At 37.8% G+C, this 27,983-nt stretch overlaps 1 protein-coding gene across 1 annotated transcript in view; it reads left to right on the top strand.

Annotated features, from left to right (window-relative positions):
• The window catches only part of ITGA1 (integrin subunit alpha 1), a 179,671-nt gene that overhangs the window by 66,979 nt on the left and 84,709 nt on the right, over positions 1 to 27,983 (top strand). Inside the window, exons 3-6 of the mRNA XM_047763121.1 lie at positions 9,231 to 9,343; positions 11,789 to 11,877; positions 11,997 to 12,108; positions 12,718 to 12,845. Coding sequence (XP_047619077.1) covers positions 9,231 to 9,343; positions 11,789 to 11,877; positions 11,997 to 12,108; positions 12,718 to 12,845 — 442 coding nt within the window. The remainder of the gene's footprint in view (positions 1 to 9,230; positions 9,344 to 11,788; positions 11,878 to 11,996; positions 12,109 to 12,717; positions 12,846 to 27,983) is intronic.

Here is a 27,983-nt window from a genome sequence, read left to right as displayed (position 1 = left end):
ATTGCCATTTGAACCTCGTGTTCCAGTTGATTCTATGGTTCTCCATTCTTCCTTTCTTTTTTTTTTCAGTATTAGATTTTATATTTTAATATGTGTGTGAGAATTTGTGAGCTTTTGTATATATTAATGTGAAGGCAGATACTATGATTCTGTTTTGACATTCCATATTTACAATGCTTTTTATGGAAAAGGTGTGAAAAATCAGGGCCTTGTGGACAGTGGAATCTAAAAGTAAGCAGACTACAAAAATCTAAATGTCCAAATCTTTAAGGATGGAGTGGTAGCATCATATCATTCTAAAGAGATCCAGGCACTGATAATGGAAAATCAATTTTAATAATAAGTCTGGATATTCTGTAAGTGTTTATAAAATCAGGTAGGATGCAGACTTACTTTAAGAAATGGACTGTGGAGTAATGGGCATATTTGGAGGAAAATGGGTTTTGTTATTTAATTCTCTCCGGAGATGGGCACTTGTATAAATCATATTTACTGCTCGTGATTTTTTTTTAACCTTGAATTTTTTTTTTTAACCATCCCGACCCATTTATGTCTTGGCTGAGGTTATGCCTAAAGGAGTACTTGCTGGTTCATAACAAGTGTAGTCTGTGTACTTGAAATGCATTACTTACTTTGGAAAGAATAAAAAGTTAACAGAAGAGGCGGCCTATGCCTCCTTTACTTTTCAGAAGTTTCCTACATAGTGCAATTGACTTTATGTCTTTGGCTCAGAAACCACATGTTTTCTCCGTAGCAGAACACATTATACTTCTGATTAAGATCAGCCATTGTTCATCATGATTAGCATGAACTGGAGCATCCAAGTAATTGCATTGCGGTTCAGAAAAATTCACAAAGGACACAACTGGTTTAATAATTTTGTTTTGAAGAGAGGAAACTCCAATGTGGTCAGCATTGCACAAGCCTTCCAGATTGAGTGTTCCTCAGTGGTATGGCAGGGTCCTGGCCAAATGGGAAAAATGAGGTGTTGGTGTGGGGCTTTCCATTCTCTGCTGTTCCCTCGATTCCTTCCTTTCAGCATATGTATGCATCCTATTGAATGCTATGTAAGCATCCATTCTTGGGGGCTTCAGTAACTTCCGTGGGTCTGTCTTTTCGAAGTAGATTTTCATGATGCAAATACTTTGCTAGCCATTCCTCAACCCAATATATATCAAAATGTACTGGCTTCATGCATTTTCCCTGAAGGATCCTCCCTGACTTGTGCCAGGTAAGGTTTACTAGTAGGCTCAGGTGATGGATACCCTGTTTCCAATGTACATGTGTTTTAAATTAAGCCTATACAAGCTTGGGGTATAAACACTTTAAAAGTTCTATCAAATTTTCTCTTACAGATTTTAATAGCATATTTATTTTAAATTGTTCATGACACCTTTAGAAGTTGAAATTTCCTCTTTCCCAAACTTGTCGTTTCTTTGGCTCTCCTCCATTCTACCCCTCTGCCTTTCATGCCTGAAAACACAACAGCTAATGGGGCCACTGTATAACTTCAATCTCTAAGATTACCAAACACTTACTCTATTTATTTTTTAATGCCTGGCAGGAGGTACTTGGCACTCTGATAGAGACATTGGCTTGGATATCAAGAAAGAGTTAGGTGAAAAGACTGTTCATGAAATAATGTAAATATGAGATGACGATCTCCAGGAAGCTACCTTTATAGAAGAAAAAAATATAAATATGAAACAAGTCAGGAGTTCCCATCGTGGTGCAGTGGTTAACAAATCCGACTAGGAACCATGAGGTTGTGGGTTCGGTCCCTGCCCTCGCTCAGTGGGTTAACGATCAGGCGTTGCCGTGAGCTGTGGTGTAGGTTGCAGACGCGGCTCTGATCCCGCGTTGCTGTGGCTCTGGCGTAGGCCGATGGCTACAGCTCCGATTCAACCCATAGCCTGGGAACCTCCATATGCCGCGGGAGCGGCCCAAGAAATAGCAACAACAACAACAACAATAACAACAACAACAAAAAGACAAAAAAAAAAAAGAAACAAGTCAGAGGCAAATTACCCTTCAAATAAATGTAATAACAGTCATAACGACAGGAATAACTACTATGAATAGCAAATATTTCTTAGTTCATTAAATTTTATTATAATTGGAGCTTTTTCATGGAGAAGAGATGTTTCTCTTACTGTGATGAACTTTGAGTTCATCAAGTGTTTCTCTAATGATCAGTAATAAGATCTGGAACATTCTTTAATCTTCTTAATCTTCAGGCAAATCATTGCAGTAATGTCATATAAAAAGCAGAAATTTAACATAAATAAAATTTCTTGAGTTAAACTTGCATTAAAACTTAAAGTAATAATATCCATAGTTCATGAAACAATGTGTTTGGGCCTTTGTATTGACCCTGTGTGTTTGGGTGAATATAGTGGTTATATCCTTATTTTCTAGACAGGAACCTGGGACTCAATAGAATGAATTGCCAAAGATTTAATACAACAAGTAGGTGACAAGGCCAGGCCAGGGTGTGGAACCCCAGCCTTCTGTCTTCAACCGATTCTCTCCTATAACAACAAGGATTCTTTGGAACTTTGACCTGTGGAAATGCCTCCTCTGTCACATCACCAAGGACAGCAAGGACAGAAATGACATTCTATTTAAGCTTCCCAAAAAAAGGCTTCACAATTAAGACCTCTTAGATAATCATGAGTCTAAAATTCCCAGGTCTTCCTTATTCAAATTCATAGAGCATTTGATATATAGATGTTATTTATTTATTCAATAAATATTATTGAATGCCTGTTTTGTACCTGGCACTCTTATAAGTACCAAGGATATATAAGTGAACAGAATAGATGAAAATTCCTTCCATTGTGGAGCTTGTATTCTATTGAGGAAAGACAAATAAAAAATAAATAATAAATTTAATTAACATAAGAAACATGTTATATCATATGTCAGAATGTGATCAGTGCTATGAGAAAAAATAGAGCAAGATAACGGGGCTTGAGAATGCTGAGGATTCCTGAAATTTCCTAAAATCCATGCTGATACTTTCCTAGGATCTTGTCATTTTTTACACAGTTTGGGAAGTGAGTCTTACTTAGGATTATGCAGTGGGATAGGCGTTCTTTCCAGAGCTGTATGTTTGATGTCAGAACAAACAGCTCCTAGAAAAATACACAAAATTACTTGATGTCCTCTGTCCTGCTAATGCATCCTTTACCATGGATCCTAACTCTCCAACTCCCTGTCTCAGTCCTGGCCTACTACACTCTACCGCTTTCTGAGTTCTCAGCCCTCAGTCTTTACTTATCCAGAACACATAGCAGGCCATGGTTCCACTTGCTGTATCAGGTTACTTCCCATTATCACCATAGTCAAGGGGCTTTCTACGGCCCTGGAGTTCAAATGCAAACTCCAGACCTTTCCTTCAAAGTTCACTGCTTGCCAGTCTTGGCCATCATGCTCCAGGTCATAGAGAAGTTTACACTGTGTTCCAATCACCCATACTTCCCCATCTCCTTCCATTTTCAGCCCTCATGTTCCTGTTTCCACACTTTTGCCTGGGCTATCTCTCTTCCCTCCTGCCTTATAACTCATAATAACTTTGCTATTAACGTGCTGTCACTTTTTATAGGCTGTCCTAGATTTTCCTCAGTCATTGGTAATGTGTTCCAGTTAATTAGTACTCTCCTACACATTTATAATTTGTTCTATCCAGATGATGGAATTTTAGAATTGGAAGGGTCCTTGGAGGCCTGTCTTATATCTGCAGTAGAAACACCTTTCAAAACATCTCTGACAAGCTATAAACTACTTCATCTTAACCTGAAGACTTGCATGACTGGTCTACATATGCCTTGTCAGTTTAAATCTTCATTACTCTCCACAAGCCCACCACACTGCTACTTTTCCTCCTAAATCTCACTAGGTGACTATAACTACTATTTCCCAAGGAGAAAGTAGGGAAGGAGGAGGGAAGAAAGAAAGGAAGGAAGGGAGGGAGGGAGGGAGAAAGGCAGGAATAGAGGAAGGAGGGAAGGAAAAAAGAAGGGGCTACTGAATCAAAACTTTACTCTTCCTTCCTGTCCTGTTTCAGCTAGCTATAGCTTTGTAACAAATCACCCGAAAACTTAGTGGCTTAAAACAATAATAATTTATTATTTCTCAAGATTTTAAGGATTGGAAAAAAAGAGAAAGTAAAAATACACACATAAAAGACTGAGGATTGGAGTTCCTATTGTGGTTCAGCAGTAACCAACCCAGCTAGTGTCCATGAGGACTCAGGTTTGAACCCTGACCTCACTCAGTGGGTTAAGGATCTGGTGTTTCCGTGAGCTGTGGTGTAGGTTGCAGATGTGGTACATGGCTGTGACTGTTGTATAGGCTGGCAGCTACAGCTCTCATTTGACCCCTAGCCTGGGAACTTCCATATGCCACAGTGCAGCCCTAAAAAGACAAGACAAAAAAAATTTTTGAGGCTTGAATAGATGTTCCCCTGATGCCTGAAGAACTGTATGAATGCTCATTTGTTCAGCTGCAGTCATCTGGTACCTCATTTAGGGCCAGAGGGTCCATGATGGATTAACTTGTGTCTGGCAGTTTATGCTATCTGCTCGAGCATTGCTTCTCTTCCACATGGGCTCTCATCCTCCCTTAGACTGGACTGGGCTTCTTCACAGCACAGCAGTCTCAAATTTACAAAAAAGGTGAAATGGATCTACCATCCTTTTAAGGCCTAGCCTCAGAAGTCAGTGTCATATCTGCTACATTCTATTTATCAAGCAAATCTCAGTTTCAACAGGAGGAAAAATAGATTTTGCATCTGTGAAAGATGGTGAGGGACAATGCCCCATCTCGAAGGTGCACAAAGTTCCAAACCATATACCATACTGACAGACCCTGGATTCTGGACCATCTGGAGCCCTGCCTAGGGAATCAGTGGCCTTTCCTCCTTTCAAAGACAAAAGTGCCCTTCTGGACCCACCCCTTCTACATGAACAGGGACTCAACTTTCTTTCCTGTGATATCAGCCTTTCTCTTGTTGTTACTGGTTCTTCTTAACCATTATTTTACCATACCCAGGTTTCCTCCATAATAAATTTAAACTCATCTCAAACTTTTAATGGTTTGCTTGAAAAAAAAAAAAAAAAAAAAAAGAAGAAGAAGAAGAATCCACACTTATTAGAATGGATCCCTCATTTTTAGCCAAGTTACTTAAAATGAAGTCTGCTCAACACTCACGGTTCCCATTCCTTTTTTTTTTTTTGTCTTTTTCTTTTGTCTTTTCAGGGCCACACCCATGGCTTATGGAGGTTCCCAGGCTAGGGGTCTAATCGGAGCAGTAGCCTCCGGCCCACGCCACAGCCACAGCAGCGCAGGATCCGAGCCACATCTGCGACCCATACCACAGCTCATGGCAATACAGGATCCTTAACCCACTGAGCGAGGCTAGGGATTGAACCCGCAACCTCATGGTTCCCAGTCGGATTTGTTAACCACTGAGCCATGACGGGAACTCCCATGGCTCCCATTCTTGATATTCTTTCCTTCTTTGGCTTCCATGACATCACTGTTTTCTGATTGTCCCTTTCCCTCTCTGATCACTCCCACCAATTTCCTTCCTTCCCTCATTAAAATCTCATGTTATTTTCTCCTAGATGTCAGTCTTCAGCTGTCTTGCTCTGTACTCTCTGGAGTTGGTAGTATTTCCTCTTGGGGCCTCAACCATAGTCATAGCATGCTCATATACACTCCATGTATTTTCTCAGATGTTCCCCAGCAAGACGGGACCCAGATGCCTACAGAAGTGACCCTTATCCATGCACTCTTGATTGGCCTTTCTTCCTTCCCTCTATCATTTCCCCCACCTCCACATTTGTGAGTACTCGAAATTGCCTCCCCAGTATATATCTGTAGCAGTCTGCTTTGGGGGGAACCCAAATTAAGACAGCTTGTATTATAAATGTTTCTATAATTGGTTATCCTTCACCCTCTGCTTTCTTAATTCAGATCCTCCTTTCTCATAATAAAGTAATAAAAATTACTTTAGGAACTCCTATCTTCCTTCTGAGTCTAATTTACCCCTTTTTGCAATTTATTCATGACACTACAAGTTAAAAAAAAAACTTTAGAAGTCAAAGAATTGATCATTTCACATACTTTTTAAAAGCTTCAAGAGTTCCCAACTCTCCCCTCCATATAATAAATGCTAAGGTTTTTTTGTTTGTTTGTTTTTTGGTCTTTTCTCTCTTTTCAGGGCTGCACCTGTGGCACATGGAGGTTCCCAGACTAGGGGTCTAATCAGAGCTGTAGCTGCTGGCCTATGCCACAGCCACAGCAACGCCAGATCCGAGCCGGGTCTGTGACCTACACCACAGCTCACGGCAATGCCGGATCCTCAACCCACTGAGCAAGGCCAGGGATTGAACCTGCAACCTCATGGTTCCTAGTCGGATTCGTTAACCACTGAGCCACGACGGGAACTCCCTAAATGCAAAGTTTTTAATGTACACTTTGAGAACATATGTGATCTGGACCCTATTTACCTCTCCAGGTTCAAATTCCACTCTAGCTACACTGAATTCCTTGAATTTATCAAAAGAGTGGTGTGTGTCTCTTCTTGCTTCTAAGACTTTGCTAAAGTTGCACCAAATTCAGACCTGCTCAGAACTGCAATAGTACATTTGTATTTTTCTTCTCCCCTAAGTCCGAAGCAACCTAAAAAATTGTGTTCTATACATTAATGCCAGGACCTGGCATTAATGCTGAGCATGTAGGAAGTTCTCAATATACATTAATCAGTCTATGTAGTCTCAACTTAAATAGTCCATAACACAGCCACTACCTTTTTCCAAATGGTTTTTACTGTCAAACTAGTTTAATCAATCACATTATCAAAGGTTTTGAAAATATTAGGGGAAAAAACCTAGAGCCTAACCATAACTTCTTTAGTATCATTTGTTTTTTGGTGTTTTGGTGTCTTACATAGATACAGTGGTTCCATCATCTTCAAATATATATAATAATAAAAAGAACCAACACTTGGATGGCACATGTTACGAGCCAAGTACTGTTTTAAGCATTGTATATACATTAATACATTTAATGTTCATGATCATGTCTGGCAGCTACTCTTATTGTTTCCATTTTATAGACGAACTAAAGCATAGAGGATGATTGCCTTGACCTAAACTATACAGCAAATAAAGGGTAAAACCATGATTTGAACTCATGAAGTCTGGCACCCAAATTCATGCTATATTTTATGTAGAAGATTAAATTATTTAGGACATGGAAAGCACTTAGAATAGTGTCCTGCACATGGTATAAATTCAATAAATTTTGGCTATTATTATCTTTGATATTATAATAAGTACATTGAATATAATTTGATATCTTTTGCTTCAAATTGGCATAGGTTTTGAATAAATTAGGTAGGTTTTTACTTTAAATTAGGTCATAAATAATTTTTAATCCTACTATGCAATCTTATTAACTATTGTTTTTTATGACTGTGCAATATTCTATAGAATGACCCTACAGTAATTAATTAGTTTTTCTGTTGATTACATTTCTTTTAATCTTTCATTATTATATATACCACTATAAGCATTATCTTTATGCATTAAGCTTTTTTTCTCTTACTTTAGGTCATTTTTTAGAATAGATTCCCAGAAGTAAGAATTATGCATTGAAGGGTTTGAATATTTTTCTGGTTATTTATGTAAATCAGAAATGGCTTTGCAAAGGCACTATATCACAACTGTTTTAGGGAGTCTGTTCAACAATTTAGTATTTGCAATTGTTATAGTACTTATTTCCATTAATACTACCTTTACCCAAAGGACTTACACAAAATAAATCCCATCCCTTTTCAATATGACAATCTTTAAAGTTTTGAAAAGTTTAAAAAGTCATGCTCAATCCACTTGTACTCTTTTACAAACTTTCACCTCTTCTTCAGACTTTTTTTTCCTCCAAACTAAACATCCCCAACTTCCTTTGAGCATCTCTGGTCTGACAAAATTACCAGGCTTTTAACTATCTGAGTCAGAGCCTCCTAAATACATTCCATTGTGCCTATGTTCCTCCTAATTTGGAGATTCCAGACATGGCCTGACAGTGTGGTGCACAGAGGGGCTATCACTTTCCTTGACCAGGCCATTTATTTCTAGCAATGCAGCCTAAGGTCACATTAGCATTTTTGGCACTAAAATACCCTGTTGGCTCATGTTTTCTTGCTGTCTACTAAATCCTCTGTGACTTTTTCACACGAACATCTATTAAGTCAATTTTCCCACATTCTGCATTGATGCAGATAATAGTACAGAGTTAAGTGAAGTTATTTACATAGGTTCTTATTAAATTCTCCTAGGTTAAGTTTCTTGCCCCAGAATGTTAAGACACTTATGAATGCCAAATAGGTATATTTATTTACCTGATGAGTACCTTTATACTTTCTGTATATTCACTTAAGTCATTAACAAAGATATAGCCTCAGTCAATTCTAAGTGCAGTCTTACAGTACATACTTCGAGTCCTTTGGTTGCTGGTAATCAGTGTCTTTCGATACAGCTGTTTAGCCAGCAATGAGTCAACAGCTGTGATTCATTGGGTACCTCCCAAGTACCTTAACCCTCAACCACATTCACCAATCCTATTCCTGAAGATATCACAGGAGACCTTGTTAAAGGCTTGCTAGCGCTAAAATAAATCATGATTATATTTTTCTATTAATTATTGTTAGAGTGATTTCATAATTCTACCTAAAAATACAATAAGTGGCTTTACCCTGAGTCTCATAACTACCCTTATTTTCTAAGTACTTACAAACTAGCATGTACGAATATTAAATCTTATGATTTAATGTTTATATTTCCTAAGCTCCCTAGGAAATTATCAGTTCCTCAAGGGAAAAAGTCCTTTATACTTCCATGTGTGTTTTACAAACAAACACAGTTAGTCTTAACTAGTAATTGTTGAGTTCAGTCCTTAAATTTAAAAATACGTTAAAGTTAACACGTAACACAAGAAAATAAAATATTCTCAAGCTTCCTCCCTTATATTTTATTAGTTAAATCCATCTTCAACTTGAAGACCCTCTGTTTATTTTGGATAACGTTAATTACTAACTGATGGTGACTATCTAATTATGTTAATGGGAACCACTGTCAATTGTCTTAGAACTAGTAACACAGTAACTAAAATAACATGTTTCTCATTATTCAAAAATGTTAATCGAGTTATTTAACTTCCAGGGTGCTTATTGGTTCTCCTTTAGTTGGCCAACCCAAGAACAGAACTGGAGATGTCTATAAGTGTCCAGTTGGGAGAGGTGAATCATTACCTTGCATAAAGTTGGATCTACCAGGTATGTAAAATCAAAACGTTAAAGTCTGATCCTAAATTATGCCCAGTACTCTCACTAAAAGTAATTTTCAACCCACTCAAGAAAATATTAGAAGTAATCTATAAACATTCTTTTCCGTTTTTATCATCCAAACTCACCTAAAATGACATTTTGATTCCTTCTGCCCTTCACTTGCTTTAGAAATTCATTTTAGACTATCCATAGATTTAGGTCTTACTGGTTTTGTAACCTGTAACTGTCTCTGTTGTTCAGAATCCTTTGCAGAACCAATGGTAACATAAAAGAATGTTTCTAAATAAACATATCACATTTCCTCCACAAAATTCAACTCAGTGTTTTTTTAAAAAAAGAAAATGGCACAAGAGGAATTATAGTAGAGCAATTTAATTTTTAAAAAGAGAATAATAGCACAGGTAAATTTACATTTAAATATGAATATTTGATAGAAATACCACCATAGTTAGAACATGACTAGAAAATTCCTACTAGAACGATCCAGGAATTAGAACCCTATCAGTGTTCTACATAATATTAAGTAGCATGAAAATGACTCATCCTCTGGAGGTTTGTTTAAGGTACTGTGTTTTTCAGTTCTTTTTTTCAATGTATTACTTGTTTATTATGAGCATTTTTTTCTTTATACTCAAGAGCATAGCTAAAATACCTACTTTAATACCCTCGCCTGATAATTTCAACATCTGGAATATCTCAACATCACTTTCCATTTATTACCTTTCTCTTGAAGTTGGATTACATTTTCCTGATTCTTCTTGTGTCTAGTAATTTTGGGTTGTAGCCTGGATTAAACTTTTGAGTTAGAAGCATAGAGATTTTAGTTCTGTTATGTGACTTTGAAAAGTCTTAACTTTTTGTTTTAGCAGGCAGTTTACTTGGCTGAACTCAATTTCCAGACTGCAGTGGGAAGCAGTTAAAATCACTGTTGAATTCTAATTTTTCACTGGGCTGTATGACATTGACCCTGCACAATGTACAGTTCAGGTCATTCGGATATTTGGAAAGGATATATCTGTATATATTCAAACTCTCCTTTTGTGGTTCTACTTCCCAAAGTCCTCAGCAATGCTGTCATTGCCCCATTCTAGTCCTCTGTTTCTTCTAGACAGGATGACTGTGGGTTCTATTTGAGGTTTAGCCACTGACTCAATCCTTCCCTGAGGGGAAGACAAACAAACACAAAAACAGGAAACTCATTCAGTGCTAATCTCTTTTTACACGTATAGGTTCCCTCCAGTTTCTCTCTGCTTTGAGTTGCTTTCCAGTGCCTTTGGATGGTTGTTTCATACTTTTTTTTTTTTTACCATTTTTCTAGAGTTTATAGTTGTTATCTGCAAAAGAACTGTTGTGATAGGAGCTACTCCTCATTACCGGAAACTGGAGTAGAGTTTTACAATTAGCATGGAGATTTTGGCTATATCAAGAACAGGAGGGAAGTTTCTACTGTAGTTCCTAATGTCCCAGGAATGCTTATCCTGAGTCAATCCTAGTATAAAAAACTCTAATCCAGATTATTCAAGACTAGTTCAAAGCAAACCAGACTGAATTCAGAGACAAAGACCAATGCTTAGATTAGGAGGTCATTGTGGCCATTCAGGAATCTATGCTTCCATTCCCCACTTTAAATGTACATGTAATCTTAATGTAAGAAAAAAATTCTAGGTGTGAAGAGTTAGACAAATCTTTCTTGAACTGGAGTTTTGCCACTTTCAAATGTTTTAGCTCTCTGCTAAGCAGGGTTTAGAAGCTTTTGCTTTTCCTGTTCAATCTTTTTATTTTACTTTTTTAATATGAGCAAGTGGAATTTCTTTTTGCCATGTTGGCATTCTTTAGGGGCCAATATTCTTATCTGTACTGGCAAATGTAGTCCTTCATGGTGTTTTTTTAATCCAAACTTCCCAACCACCACTCTAATCTTGCTCCAGTTTTCTTTCTAACCCTTATGACATCCCTATGGTGGTGAAATTAACCATCCAAAATCTTGCATTTAAGATTTCTTTTCTGGTCTTCTACCCATTTTCCTCATTGTCAGAATTATTCTTTTTGTCATCGGTCATTTATAATATGTGTAATAACATGTAAGGTAAGTGTGTATTTATCTCCTATAGCATTAGGAGATAAATATTTTATCTATTTTAATTAACAAAATGTGTGAAAGGCTATCCCATGTTCTTCTTGCCCTGATAGTAAAGCATTCTTTTACAATTCAGCAAACCTATTTGAGTCAGTGAGCTAGACAAAGCTACTGAGACAAAAGGTAGGTTTTCAGCCTCATCTTATTTATTATTTTCTTTAATAATACTTCAAAACTATTTAGCTGAACTAAAAGAAGAATGTGCAAAGTATGAGCAAAGCAAACAGAATGTTTTAATGAGAGGACACTTAATTTGACTTTGTTATTCACCCTCATAAAATTTGTTTTATTTTTAGTTACTACATCAATTCCCAATGTCACAGAAGTAAAGGAGAACATGACATTTGGATCAACTTTAGTCACCAACCCAAAAGGAGGGTTTCTGGTAAGAAGAGGAAGAGTAAAAATAGTTAATGAACAAATAGTTCTGTGATTATGTATCTTTATAAAGTATGTTAGATAATTTTTAATCTCACGGCTTTAATTTTTTTAATTTTTGAAAAGGCATGTGGGCCCTTATATGCCTACAGATGTGGACACTTGCATTACACAACTGGAATCTGTTCTGATGTCAGTCCTACATTTCAAGTCCTGAACTCAATTGCTCCAGTACAAGGTACAGATTTTATGCAATGTCCTTCTAGTGTTTGAAAAGTGTAAGCATTGTATGAGACATATGTATACACAGGAGCATACCAAAAAGCTTGAAGTATTTTCTCAGCTACCAGCATTACCAATTTAGGTAAATGTTTGCTTTGCCAATATATAACCAAACCTCACTGCTATCTTTGGAATTGATACTAGTGTAAATAACCTTTACAGAGTCATGTTTAAACATCATAGCTAAAGCTGTCACGTTGTTTTTATTTAAAGGATGAGTTTCTTTGAGGAAAGTAAACTCATTTGAAATACACACAGAATGAGAACTGCACAGAAAATTCATACTGAAAAAATTTCTGAAGATAACTCATAAAATGTTAATTAAAATTAAGTAGAGATGGGTTTTACTTCGTATGAATCCCAAAACAGTTGTTAGAGAATGCAATATTTCTTATCACCTTTACTTTTTATTTAAAAAAACACTTTTTTATGATTTTAAAAGTAATTTGTCCAATTTGTAGAACATCAGTTCATCTTTTAAAATGAGATTTTCCAGCCATGAAAACATTTCATATACCTCTAAAGATAGGCTCCAAGTTTGCACAATTGACTCTTTTTCTTGCAGAATGTAGCACTCAGCTGGACATAGTCATAGTGCTGGATGGTTCCAACAGTATCTACCCCTGGGAAAGTGTTACCGCTTTTTTAAATGACCTCCTTAAAAGAATGGATATTGGTCCTAAACAGACACAGGTAAGTAACTTTATGCTTGGATTTGTGCAAATGCATGGATTTTTAATAAGACAAAATCTTCTGAAAATGTATTCATCAATAAAGCTAAAATTCAGAATGAACTTTATATTCCATACCCCTGTTCTTATTCCTGGTGAAAGACATATTATTGGCATATTATCTTATTTTCTAAACAGAAAATTCTATGAAAGTTGCCATTTTCAGTACTCTCAGAAAATAAGAAAATATTCCCTATAGATCTCTATAAAATCATAATTTAATTCTTAATTATAAAGTACCCATAGCTACCTTTGTTAATATCAGAGCACGATTTCAGAATTTGTAGACATCCCAAAGAATCTACCAAATTATAGTGTATTTTTTCTCTTATTATACAAATAAATTCAGAATTGACCGCAGAATATTGCTTAAAATCTATTTTTCCTTATATTTTATAATTTCTTTGCTTAAGTAAAAAGCGAATGCTCCTGGCTTTAGCTGTAGTAAATTGAGTAATTTGGGTTTTTTGGGGGGTTTTTTGTTTGTTTGTTTGTTTTCCTCCACACAAATCTCTGTTTCTAAACATATCCCCCTTTATTGCTACTAAATGACATGGAACTTCTCACTTAGCTCTTCCTGTTTAGACATTGAGTTTGGGTTTAATCAACTTAATGTTCATTAAAATCATATGGCTGAAGACTTAAGATGTAGATGAAAGGCCATAGATAAAAGGCAAATTAAGTGTCAGGTGAGGTCAGTGCATTGAGGTCAGGAATTAGCACTAGAGTTGGGATCAAAATGGTTGTGCCGAGTCTGGGGTCTTCAGGACAGCTCACGAGGTGTTAGGGCTGCATGTGCTCCGGTGCTCTTTCCTTTCTCTTTGAGAGCTCTACTATTGAAAAATTTCCACGGCACTGCAAAAGTTGTCTGATCACGGTCATGTTTGTCACACCTACATTAAGATTGGGAGATAGACACACATATATACACATATGTGTTGGATGTGTACATTTACCTATGTATATACATTCTATACATATATGTATCTATCTGTGTGTGTATTTTTTCATGTTTTTTGCATCTGTATATATACGTATATATCTGTTTTGTTTTGTTTTGTTTTTGGGTTTTTTTGTTTGTTTGTTTTGTTTTGTTTTGTTTTGTCTTTTAGGGCTGCACCAGCGGCATATGGAGGTTCCCAGGCTAAGGATCGAATCGGTGATGTAGCTGCTGGCCTACACTGGATCCAAGCCATGTCTGCAACCTACACCACAGCTCACGGCAACAGCAGATTCTTAACCCACTGAGTGAGGCCAGGGATCAAACCAGCCTCCTCATGGATGCTAATTGGGTTCGTTAACCACTAAGCCATGATGGGAACTCCTGTATCTGTATATATATTTTTAATTTTATATTTGTTTTAAATGCATACTATATAATTTTATTCTATATCATTTATATAATATATATTTTATTATATATATATATTTATTTATCATACATTTTCCCAGAAGGATGGTAGTTGAAGATAGCAAAGTAGATCTCAGTGTGAAACTTCATATGGCTCTATTCCAAGGCTGAATAGATCTCGTTAGGTGAGGGGTGAGGTTATGTATATACTACTGGACGATAGAGAACCTCTTGAAATCAGAGTAAAATTATAAGAAAATAGACTTCCACATCACAAAATGTAAATTCTGCTGGATGCAAGCTTCTTATCTACAGCTGACCTTCCCACGTGAATTACCAGAGGTTTGGAGAGCGTATTATCTCTCCTCTTTCAACAGGGCATCAGGTGGCCTTCATCCTTTAAAACATCACTTAGAACTGTGACTTGCTCTTCCTTCTGGTTACATGTTCCACACGGCCTCCTTTTTTTTCCTTTCTGAAGACGTCTCTCCCTTCTTCCTTTCCTCTTTTCCACTATCTTTTCTCTCCTGGGTCAATAAGATTTCATAGAGCCATACAATCAGAGCTGGAAGGGACCTTAGACGTCATTTAGCCCCAGTTGTCAATTGGTGGAGGGAACATAAGAGACTACGTGACTTGTTCAAGGTTCCTTGCTGGTTGATGACAAATCCAAACACACGGCTCTCCAGCAGCCATCTTTGCTTTCTGAGACCTCTACTCCTAGAGAAGTTTCAGAGCTAGTCCCATTTGATGCTCCTAAACAGTGGTCTCTAGGCTTTTGTGCCTGGTCCTCCTTACCCCACCTGCTAGCTGGAAGCAGGCCAGGACCCTTGGTGCCCCATTGCCTACACTGACATACTGAAACCAAACTGCTGACCACAGCTCTCCCCTCTCTCAGCACATTCCCCATGGTGAACCTTCTACCTGTTTAGCTGCCCCATTGGAACTTTTTATCCAGTCCTTTCTTTCCAAAACTAATAACACTCTTGGAATATTTTTTAAATTGTAAAATTTTTTTAGTCATCTGAATATTTGATTTTACTTTTAAATTTATTTTACTGTAAAAAATTTCATTTATTTGTAGTGATTTGTGGAAATTAGTGCAGCTGTGACATGTTGGAGTTTGCTCTACAACTTCAGGAAGGAAATCTACAAGGATATTTTAGAGTAATAATCACTGCTTCCCTGGACATCTGTGCCAGTTTTGTAAAGAAATAGCTATTGCTTATATGCTCAACCCATTCTGCTGCAATTTTGATGTTTTCATCTATTAGAAATATAATTAATTTTACATTTCAATTGGGAGAGTCCCAATAGAGGAGCTATTCTGTCTAAGACCAGTGGAATTCCAGCCTGCCCTAGTGAGCTTCATGGAGTTCTGTGTCTGTCTTAGAGGGAACAGTGACTCTATTCAGAAGAATGGGGCCCAGCCCTGGGGTCTAGATGCTACCAGTCATGGGAGGGACACAGATTTACTCTGAGAAGAGTCAGGTCACATTTCCTGGGCTCCAAGACACCATTCCACGGGGAGGAAGATTTAAGAATGCAGCCCTGTGCACTTAGTCATTTGTAGCATCTGCTGACTTCCCCCAAGGGAACCCTGCTTCTTGCAGAGAGAGGAGCTGCTTAGATTGCTGAATTTTTGTCACATTTTTGCTTGTATCATTCATTGAGGAGCTTAGCCAGACTCATTCATTCATTTATTCAGATGTTTTACCTGACGGTTTACTATGTACCAGGCTCTGTGCAAAGGCTTGTATAGTCGAGGAGAATAAGACAGATGCAGCCACTGCCCTCATGGAGCTTCTGCATAATCCAGTGTTTCTCCAAATGTGGCATGTGGGATTCCTGCTTCTGAATCCCATAGCACTTGGACTGTACTCTGACTTTAAGAATCAAAATCTCTGAAGGTGAGGCCAGAGAGCCTGTATTTTAAGCAAACAACCCACATGATTCTTAAATAGGTTAAATCTTGAAAAACAATGAACTAAAGCATTATTATGTTGGTGTGTGTGTGGTCTATGTCTGTATGTTTGTGCTTGTTGCATCCTCCAGATTACAGGAACTTCAAAGCTAAATCTTTTGTATCATCTTTTTATCCTTGTCAGTGGCCAGCCCAGTGCTTTGCTGTGACATAATGGGCCTTTAATGAGCACCTGTTGAATAAGTGTATATATCATAATGAGCGCACGTTCGTGTTTTTCTCTGATAGGTGTACATTTAATGAGAATTTTTCCGTAACTGACATTTTAATATTCTTTTGAGTATGTTATTTGTATGTTAGGCTTTAGTGTTTATACTTGAGCAATTTCTAATCTTTTTCTATTTTGGCTTAAGTTGTCTTAATGACTGGTTTCCCAAGTAATTCGCTCAACAAAAGGAATTGAGAAGGATATTTACTAAGCCATCACTTTTGCCAAACTGTGTTTAATAAGGGTTTAGGTATAGCACATTTTAAATGCCCTTTAAAGTTTGATCTTCCATCAGTGGCATCAGAAGATAAATTCATTCATAGAAATTTGGAAAGCCAATTTCACTTCAAAGAAATATGTACTAAAATGTATGCTTTTCTTTCAAGTGGTCTTACAGTAATTCTCTCTAAAAAACACACAATTTGCTTTAACATTTATTTTTTTCCTAATTGGTCACTAACATTATTTAAATACAGAGTTGTTGTTGGTTTTTTTATTTGTTTGTTTTTGATTTGGTCCTTCGTTTTTTGTTTGTTTTCCATCGAAACACCCAATCCTGCCCTAAGATTGGCAAAACTAGCTTCTGGAATTTTTCCTCCCTGTACTTATCCTCTCTACTTCTCCATTCTGAAAGGGACAGGTATAAAAATGAATTTCAAGAGATACTACCCAGAAGAAGTTGCAAAGGTGGAAAGTTAAGAGCTTGATAGAGAGCTCTCAGACTCCTCACCCATATCAAGGATATAAAAGCATGAAGAATGGAGTTGATAGAATTTGTGAAGAGGATTTCTCTGTAGAAAGAGTCTAGTGAGAAAGCGTTCAGTGGGATCATACAGTGAACTTGGAATGTGTCTCCTAAAGTTGGGACACACAGTTGACGAGGGCTTGACTCCTGCCTGAAATATCTAAAGGGTGAGCTAGCTGACCAGATGCTGACAGGCGAGTCAAGGCACTGGAATAGCCTTACATCCAGAGTTGTCAGTACGAAGAATGTATGTGGATCATCATGGAGTCATGTGAGGTCCTGTCCACAGTATCTCCTGGAAATTAGTGGAAGCCTCTGCACAGAAAAGCTGAAGACATACCTGATTCTTAGGGACCACAGTAGTGAGATGCATTCTAAGTGAAAGGAGATTCCCAAAGAGCCCACCAGAAAGCTAACTAACACCTGTTAGCACCTAATCCATCTTAGAATAGCACCAGTCAAGCAAGAATTCCTATACCCTTCATTTATCATCCCTCTCTCTGTTCCCAGAATGTCAGAAATTATAGTTAGCAGTCTGAGGGTAGATGAGTAGAGAAGCAAAATATAGCCAGTCGCACCCCTTCCTTAGCTATATGCTACTCACCTCCATAAGCTTTAGTAGGGGGAGGAAAGAAGACTTAACTATAAATCAGCTTTGATGCTTTGTCTTGTTGATTCTATTTTAATTTAGGTTGAACCATATGAATCTGTTGCTCTTTGGTCATTTTTAGACCTAAAAATACAGCAATTTCATGGGGTACACCTAAATTAAAATATAAAGGTTTTTTAACAGACATTTAAAAACTAAGAAAAGTCTAAGACATTGATATTTCCATCCAGCAGGAGTAGAAGAATTTTACCCCAAATAATTTTTAAAGTGATGATAGGTCAAAAGATCACTTACATCTTGGTTATACCTCATGCATGCTTGTTTGTTATATTAATTACAGTTACTCATGTAATACAAGAGGTCAAGATCGAATATAATGTCCTGCTCTCTGCAGGCATAGACTTGTGATTTAGTAATTGCAAGTATTGGAAGGCAGTCTCAAAGATATTAAACATTTCTGGAAGTAACTATCACCTCCACCAAAAAAAGGAAGGAAGGGAGGGAGGAAGGAAGGAAAATGAATTTTAAAACTTGTATTAAGCTTTCCATATGACAATTAGTATACATAGGAAAATACAATGCAAGCTGACGAAAACATCAACCCTAAAGAGTTACTCAAAATTTCTCCCATGTTTCTGTGTGGTCCCATTAAGACTTTTGCAAACATAGTCAAGGAACTTTTACAAACCAATTTTTACCCAAGGCAGAGTAAAAGCTATAAAATTTCCTTTTAAAAAACAACCTATAAAAACAAACCTGAAACATTCTGAGATTGCCATAAAAGATATGATGGCATAAACATTATGGAGGTCTTATTGATCCTCAATACCTAAACATAACATGGCTTTTAATAATAAATGAGAATGATATAAATATGCCAAATACAAGTGCATTACCCTAAATAAAACCAGTAAGTTGTGAGGCTTGATATAAAAGTGAAATATACTAATGGAACAATGTCTGGATTGTTCCCATCAAGAGTGTGGCATAACATTAAACCAGGCAAAATGAAAGAGAGAAATTAATTAAATTTTAGGAATATTATTTATCTTTCTTTTTAGTACACATTTTATGGCTACTTCTCAAGGAGGCTTAAATTTGAGTGCTGATTCATTGGAGGTCTGAGAAGAAGCCTGTCTGAGCTCTACAGCTCTATCCTTGTGAGTTAGGCTATAGTTTCTGAAACTGGTGAGGTGAATGGGGTGAATCTTCTGGCTCACTAGCCTCCTGGTCCCCATTGTCCTCTACCTCCATCCATCACTCATCTGAGTTATTTTTTGCATGTAAAGTTCAGATCATGGCATTTCCCTGGATGAAATTCTCCTATCCTTGCCTGCTGAATAATCACCAATCTCTCCAGTGGACTACAAGGCATTTGTGACCTAGTGCCTGCCATTCCACTGCCTCCTGCCTTCTGCCTCCCTCTCTTCTGGCCCTGCAGCCACTCCTGCCCTGGCCTTCCCTAAGCACATTCTGTGCTCACGTGATTCTCTGCTTAGAAAGCCCTTCTCCACCCCAGGCCTCACGTGCTAGGTCAGTTTCTCAGACTCAGCTCAAAAGTCGCTTTCTCCATCATGTTTTTTTTCCTCTTTTCTTTCTTTTTCTTTTTTTTTTTTTTTGGACCGCACCCATGTTATATGGAAGTTCTCAGGCTAGGGGTTGAAGCAAAGCAGCAGCTGCCAGCCTATGCCACAGTCAAAAAATATAGAATCCAAGTCACATCTGTGACCTACACTACAGCTCACTCATGGCAATACCAGATCCTTTAACCTACTAAGCAAGGATTGAACCTGCATCCTCATGGATACTAGTCGCATTCTTAACCCACTGAGATACAATGGGAACTCATTGCCATCATTTTCTATGGTTTTTCCATCCATCCTTCCCAAGAAAAATCCTTCAGCATTTGCACACCCTTCACCCACTACCCTCATCACTGAGTAGCATTGCTTTTTGTTTCCTGTGTCCATCTCTCTTGGTAGTCTGTGAATTCCACAGTGACAGCGTTGTGCCTCCATCCTCTTATTTATGGAATATAGTTCCAAGTTTCGTGTGTTACCTAGTAGATACGAGGCACGACATTTATGTTGGAAAAATATAATTTCTGGAATTTTTAATTCTCCTTGTATTAAAAATCATTATTGTAGTGACGGCCACCTCTCCCTCTGCCTCATGAAGTCATTGAGCTAGAAGGGACTTTCTTGTGGGGGACCCCCCCAGATGCCCCTTTACATTGTGTTTCAGGCTTCTCTTTACAGGTGTTCAGCACATCTCTCTCCCCACTCACCTCTGGTCCCAGTTTTTCCCATAGTCTTTCTCCTTCTCCACAAAACTGTAATATCTCCTAGCCTTGCATCTTTAAGCATGAGTCAGTTGCATTGACGCATCTTCCATCAAGCAAGAGACCAACTAAAGACATCCTTTTCCTAGGACCTACATCTATCATCTACCAAGTTTATTTATGTTTCGGAGGACTCAGTTCATCTACCTGTGAACCAGTCCTCTTCATGTCCTTCTCCACAGCAACAAAAGTTAAGCCAGTTTTCAGCCAACATAGCCTCAGAATTGTGTTGACAGCTAACTTGGATTGCAGCCTATATTACCACCACATTTGCACTTGCACTTAATTACAGTAGAAACGTGTTGTAGGGCAGGACTTTTAGACCTTAGTTCGGTAAAAGGAATAAAATCCTGAGCTCTTGTCAGGCTAAGCATTTTTGTATCTTATAGGAACACAAAAAGCTTTACAGTACTTCCCTGTCATTACTCCCCTTAAGAAGCTGTGGATTTGAGAATGTTAATCATTGAATGAAAGTCCAGAAACTTAGCTCATGCTGAGCATTAAAATTAAGTGTGGTGTTATAACTCTGACTAGCAATACAAGGTAATCCTATAAATCTAAATGAGGAAATAATTCCATTCCTCCATAACTCTTTGACTCAAAATACTTAATAGCTTTTTTTTAAAATTTTCTGTTTTTTGGCCATGCCCATGGCATGCAGATGTTCCCAGGCCAAGGATCGAACGTGCGTCACAGCAGTGAGTGACTTGAGCCATAGCAGTGACAATGCCAGGTCCTTAACCTTCTAGGCCACCAGGGATCTCCCTTAATAGCTATTTTAAACAATTGTCTTTCTTAAATTCCCTTGTCATTCTGTTGTGACTTTAAGTTTTAAAAGAAAAAAAAATTAGTGATTTTTGTGGTTTCTAACAGCATCATTCCTTCTATATTCCTCAAATTCATTTTCCTCCCTTCTCTACCCTTAAAAGGAAGGCATTTAAGTAATTAATTCAGCAGACATTTATAAAGTATATTATTGGTCAAGCTAATTTATTTTAATTTAGCAGATATATATATATTTATTTTATTTATCTTCACTCCTTTATTTTTTTATTATTACTAAATGAATTTATTACATTTATAGTTGTACAATGATTATCACAACCCAATTTTATAGCATTTCCATTCCACACTTCCAGCGCATCCCCCACCCCTCACCTGTCTCCTTTGGAAAACATAAGTTTTTCAAAGTCTGTGAGTCAGTATCTGTTCTACAGAGAAGTTCATTTTGTCCTTTTTGTCAGATTCCACATATAAGTGATAGCATATGATGTTGTGGTCTCATTGTCTGGCTGACTTCACTTAGCATGATAATTTCTAGGTCCATCCATGTTGCTGCAAATGCCAGTATTTCTTTCCTTTTAATGGCTGAGTAATATCCCATTGTGTATATGTACCACATCTTCTTGATCCACTCCTCTGTTGATGGGCATTTAGGTTGTTTCCATGGCTTGGCTATTGTATACAGTGCTGCAGTGAACATTGGAGTACATGTCTTTTTGAGTCATGGTTTTCTCTGGATAGATACCCAGGTATGGGATTGCTAGATCAAATGGTAGTTCTATGTTTAGTTTTTTGAGCAATTTCCATACTGTTTTCCACAGTGGTTGCACCAGTTTACAATCCCACCAACAGTGTGATAGGGTTCCCTTTTCTCCACACCCTCTCCAGCACTTAGTGTTTGTAGACTTTTTGATGATGGCCATTCTGGCTGGTGTAAGGTGGTACCTCATAGTGGTTTTGATTTGCATTTCTCTAATAATGAGTGATGTTGAACATCTTTTCATGTGTTTTTTGGCCATCTGTGTGTCTTCTTTGGAGAACTGTCCGTTTAGAGCTTCTGCCCATTTTTGGATGGGTTGTTTGTTTTTTTGGTATGGAGCTGCAGAAGGTGTTTATAAATTTTGGAGATGAATCCCTTGTCGGTCGATTCATTTGTAAGTATTTTCTCCCATTCTGTGGGTTGTCTTTCCATTTTGTTTAGGGTTTCCTTTGCTGTGCAGAAACTTTTAAGTTTAATTAAGTCCCATTTGTTTATTTTTGTTTTTATTGTCATTACCATAGGTGGCTTATGTTGGAGAGTGTTTGGCCTATGTTTTCCTTGAAGAGTTTTATAGTGTCTGGTCTTATATTTAGGTCTTTAATCCATTTGGAGTTTTATTTTTGTTCTGGCATTAGGAAGTGTTCTAATTTCATTCTTTTCCATGTGGCTGTCCAGGGTTCCCAGCACCACTTATTGAACAAGCTGTTTTTTCTCCATTGTATAGTCTTGCCTCCTTTGTCATAGATTAGTTGACTGTAGGTGCATGGGTTTAATTCTGGGCTTTCTATCCTATTCCACCGATCTATATTTCTGTCTTTGTGCCAGGGCCATACAGTCTTGATGACTGTAGCTTTGTAACATAGTCTGAAGTCAGGGAGCCTGATTCCTCCAGCTCCATTTTTTCTTTTTCAGGATGTCTCTGGCTATTCTGTGTTCTTTGTGCTTCCAAACAAACTGTAAGATATTTTGTTCTAGTTCTGTGAAAAATGTCCTTGGTAATTTGATAGGGATTGCATTGAATCTGTAGATTGCCTTGGGTAGTATAGTCATTGGTAATATTGACTCTTCCAATCCAAGGGCATGTATGTCCTTCCATCTGTTTGTGTCATCTTTTATTTTTTTCATCAGTGTCTTATAGTTTTCAGAGTACAGGTCTTTTGTCTCTTTAGGTAGGTTTATTCCTAAGTATTTTATTCTTTTTGACGTAATGGTAAACGGGATTGCTTCCCTAATTTCTCTTTCTGCTCTTTCATTGTTAGTGTATAGAAATGCAGTCAATTTCTGTGTATTAATTTTGTATCCTGCAACTTTGCCAAATTCATGGATGAGGTCTAACAGTTTTCTGGGGGAGTCTTGAGAGTTCTCTAGGTATAGTATCACGTCATCTGCAAATAGTGATACTTTTACTTCTTCCTTTCCAATTTGGATTCCTTTTATTTCTTTTTCTTCTCTGATTGCTGTGGCTAGGACTTCCAAAACTATGGTGAAGAGTAGTGGCGAGAGCAGACATCCTTGTCTCGTTCCTGATCTCAGTGGGAATTCTTTCAGCTTTTCACCATTGAGAATGATGTTCGCTGTGGGTTTGTCATATATGGCCTTTATCATGTTGAGGTAGGTTCCCTCTATGCCCACTTTCTGAAGGGTTTTTATCAGAAATGGGTGTTGGAATTTGTCAAAGGCTTTTTCTGTGCCTATTAAGAGGATCATATGGTTTTTATTCTTCAGTTTGTTAATGTGGTATATCACACTGATTTATTTGCAGATATTGAAGAATCCTTGCATCCCTGGGATAAATCCCACTTGATGATGATGTACAATCCTTTTAATGTATTGTTGGATGCAGTTGGCTAGTATTTTGTTGAGGATTTTTGCATCTATGTTCATCAGTGAAATTGGCCTCTAATTTTCTTTTTTTGTGGTATCTTTGTCTGGTTTTAAGGTGATGGTGGCCTCAAAGAATGAGTCTAGGAGTGTCCCTTCCTCTGCGATCTTTTGGAATAGTTTCAGAATGAGAGGTGTTAGCTCTTCTCTAAATGTTTGATAGAATTTGCCTGTGAAGCCATCTGGTCCTGGGCTTTTGTTTGTTGGAAGTTTTTTAATCACAGTTTCAACTTCAGTACTTGTGATTTGTCTGTTCACCTTTTCTATTTCATCTTGATTTAGTCTTGGAAGATTGTACTTTTCTAAGAATTTGTCCATTCTTCTAGGTTTTCCATTTTACTGGTGTATAGTTGCGTGTGGTAGTCTCTTATGATCCTTTGTATTTCTGTGATGTCCGTTGTTAATTCAGCAGATATTTATAAAGTATCTTATTGAAAAAGTATTATGCCAGATGTCAGCATATGAATAAAATTATATACACTTTGTCCCTAATCCCAAAAAACTTCCAACTTAGACATGAAGTCTTATATTTGAATAACCGCAAAGCATGATATTGTGCCATAAATTTAACAAGAGTGAAGCAGAAGCAATTAATTGATCTTAACAAGTAGGTAACTCAGCATTAAAACACAGCAATGTTTTCCAAGCTATGATGTTTGAGATGTTGAATATGTTCCTTAAGGAAGAATAAAATATATTAGATCATCCAATTCATGATTCACAATGCATGTTTTCATGTTAAAGACTCCAGGAGCACTTTCAAAAGAATTGGCTTATGAGTCAGAGTAGAGAAACTGGGAACAGAAGTAAGAGAAAGCTTTGCTCTTTTTACCATTTGAAATTTGTGGCATTTTTTACTTAATGCAAATAGCAGAGGGAGACAGAAAAACAGAGGGTGCTACTGTAAAGATACACCTTTAACTTTGTAATAATCATTGTTTCCCAAGATTATTTGATCATGGACTCATTTTTAAAACTCATACCTAGTAACCTATAAAGTTAGTATTCCCTGGAAAAAGAGAAAAGGAAAATTAGTTTGGGGCTAGGCTAAAACAGGAGTGTGACCTTTATGTTTAAGTGGAAGGTTCTAAGTGTTACATACCTCTTGTTCATGTACCAGAATCTTCAGCCTGTTGTGCTCCTGGTTTATGCTATAGCATGAATCAGCTCTCAGTTCTCTTTGGCCTTAGATTGTAATTATAACTGCTGAATCAAGTTCATACTGCATCTCCCCAGGAGGTAAATGTGTCCTTTACAGTTGTCTCTGAAAAGTGACTATTCCTTCTACATGTGACTTATCCCCCCCTTTATGAGTATATTGTTACTATCTTCATCGATTCTTTTACTGGTGCCATAACCTACTCTTTCCATTCTCCCAGTTGCTTCTCTTAGCCGCCATATCTGCTCTTTTTGTTTGTTTGTTTGTTTGTTTTGGGTTTGTTTGTTTGTTTTGTTTTTTGCATTCTGTGAAAATGCCTGGAATCTTTCCATCCAGGAATTTTCACAGAATGCAAAAAACAAAAAAACTCCTCATCCCCAGCTCTCTACTTAACTCCACCCTCTGAGTTTTTGTACAATTCCAGTGCAACTGGCCATTTCAAGTCAAGTATGATGGTTATTGTCTTTTTCTGAATTTCTGGAATGATTTGAATGTCTTTAATGATCATCCTTGCCAGAATTTCCTGGCTCAAGATTACTCTTCCTTCTCTCATTCTACTTTTATAATCTCCTCTCTGTTCTTTACCTGGGGAGCTCGCCCAGGAAGCTGGGTCCTCCTTCCTCCATGAGGCCAGTCAGTATGAGACAATAAATGTGCTTGTGACCCTCTCTCTTCCTGCATTCATCACTTTTTATCTTGTTATTTAATTATCATACATTTTGGACTCTGTTATATATGCATATATACACATTATGCTAGTACAAATCTGTTTCACCAGCCTTAGTTTATCAACTAAACTGGGACTGAAACTCTTTCTATTAAACTGAGTCTCACCAGTACTCAGCAAAGCAATATGTATCTTTTTTTTTAACATATCACATTTTGTTCATTCATCATTTGATAGGTATTTGGCTTTTTTTTGTTTGTTTTTGTTTTTGCTTTTTGGCTGTTATGAATAATGATATTGAGAACATTTATATACAACATTTCTGTGTCAACTTATGTGATTTGACCACTTTCCTGTGATGAAAATTAATAATTGGCACCCTTTTGGGGGAAGACACAGCAGGCCTTATTCTCTCTGTTTATGAAGGAAATAAGAACTCCAGGGTCAGCCAGGGACCTACACTAAATATCATTTTCCTAAGAATGGAGTTCCCACTGCCCACTCTTCTAATTTCCCACACTTCTTTGTAACTCTGTTTTTCTGCTTATCATTATTTCCCTCCTATCTCAGTTTCCTACTTTCCTATGTGAAATGTTACAGTCATCCAGTAAGAATGTTTGTGGGTCAATTTAGAGCAAAGCAAAGCAGTGGTAGAGGATAACAGAATACCAAAAGCTATGACGTAGTCCATGCTCTTTAGCCCAGCTTGCCCTTTTCGAACTCATAACATAGCTGGGAGATAAAGCACATGTACAAGAGCTGAGAAATACGCAGTGCTCCCAGAAGTTGCCCAGTCAAGTTTACTTCCGAGTTTGGACAAGGGAAAGATCAAGATGGGCTGCATTGGTAACTAGGTGGGGGAAGTTTTTCAGAGAAAGTGAAACTTGAACTCAATCTTACCAAAGAGGTATAATTTAGCTTAGCTGGAGGGATAAGGAGGGGCATTTGGTCTAGGCAGTAAGTAAGTAAGTATGATAATTAAATAACAAGATAAAAAGTGATGAATACATGGTGGGAAGCAGGAGGAGAAAGAAAATGCATCCTGGGGAATCGTGAAGATGAGGATGAATAGAGAAAGTAGGACCAGATTGTTGACTGAGAGTCAGGGAGAAAAAAGCTGAATGTTAGCCTATAGGCTTAATAGTTCAAGAAACAGCTTGAAGTTTTGTCTATTTTCTATTTTAATTAGAATTAAAAATTCTCTTTGAAAGACATTTTGGGAGTTCCTGTCGTAGCGCAGTGGTTAACGAATCCGACTAGGAACCATGAGGTTGCAGGTTTGATCCCTGGCCTTGCTCAGTGGGTTAAGGATCCAGTGTTGCCGTGAGCTGTAGTGTAGGTAGCAGATGCGGCTTGGATCCTGCCTTGCTGTGGCTCTGGCGTAGGCTGGCAGCTATAGCTCCAATTCCACCCCTAGCCTGGGAACCTCCATATGCTGCAGGAGCGGCCCAAGAAATGGCAAAAAGACAAAAAAAAAAGTACATTTTGAAGTCATGGATGTAGGCAATGAGGAGTTATTGGAGATTTTTGAACAAGGAAGACATGATAAAAGCATAATTTAAAGACAGTTAATCTACTCTTGATAGGTAAGGTGAAAATATAAAAAGAGAGATCAGCAGTAGAAAGACCAGTGATAGCCATGGTCCAGGCTCAAGGAAATGCTGTCTGGCCTCAGCTAAAGGGATACAGAAACATAGACTATAGCTGCCTTAGATCCAGTTCCCCAGAAGCAAACTCTGAGAGGAGGAGTCAAGTGGTAGCCATCTACTAAGGGAGTGCTTCCAAAAGAAACAGGGAGGGATTGGGAGCAAATCAGGGCAGCCACAGAGGACAAGCAAGCGTGTGACATCAAGTGAAGTCAGGGTCTCAACCTGATCTGATAGGGAACTCCAAAAGCCAGGGGACTGGTCCTCCATTACCTGCATGTGGAGCAGGGCAAGGGGTGAGGAAGAAGAAAACTCTCAGGCAGTCTGACTCCTTGAACCTTTGGGGTGAAGCAGCTCTATCAGCCCAAGGACAGTCTTCTGAGGAAAGTCTCAGGTGGGGCCATTAGAAAGAGTTCCCATTGTGGCTCAGCAGGTTACAAACGCAACTAGAATCCATGAGGATGCATATTTGATCCCTGGCTCTGCTCAGTGGGTTAAGGACCTGGCATTGCTGTGAGCTGTGTGCAGCCTGCATACACAGTTAGGATCCTGTGTTGCTGTGGCTGTGGTGTAGGCTGGCAATTGCAGCTCTGATTTGACCGCTAGGCTGGAAACATCAATGTGCCGTGGATACAGCCCTAAAAACCAAAGGAAAAAAACGCAAAAAAAAAAAAAACAAAGTGTACAGAAAGGGTGAGGGAACATGCAGCTATAAGTTCTCTTATATCCTAATGTTTACAAAGAATACCCTTAAAGAAGTGAGATATATGTTAAGTAGGCAGGGAGATAGATGATGGGGAGGTAGGTAGGTAGGTAGAAAGAAAGAAAGAAGAAGGAAGAAAGAAAGGAAGGAAGAGAGAGAAAAAAAAGAAGGGAGGAAGGGAAGGAAGAAAGAGATTCATCTCTGACTTACCAGGGTGTTATATTTTCTGCTGTTCTTAGGGTGAAGATAATTTTTCCAGATA

The sequence above is a fragment of the Phacochoerus africanus genome, chromosome 1, assembly GCF_016906955.1.
Source record: "Phacochoerus africanus isolate WHEZ1 chromosome 1, ROS_Pafr_v1, whole genome shotgun sequence".
In the NCBI taxonomy this organism is placed as follows: domain Eukaryota; kingdom Metazoa; phylum Chordata; class Mammalia; order Artiodactyla; family Suidae; genus Phacochoerus; species Phacochoerus africanus.
The sequence above is the reverse complement of the archived record's forward strand: the minus strand, read 5'-3'. Positions and strand labels throughout refer to the sequence as shown.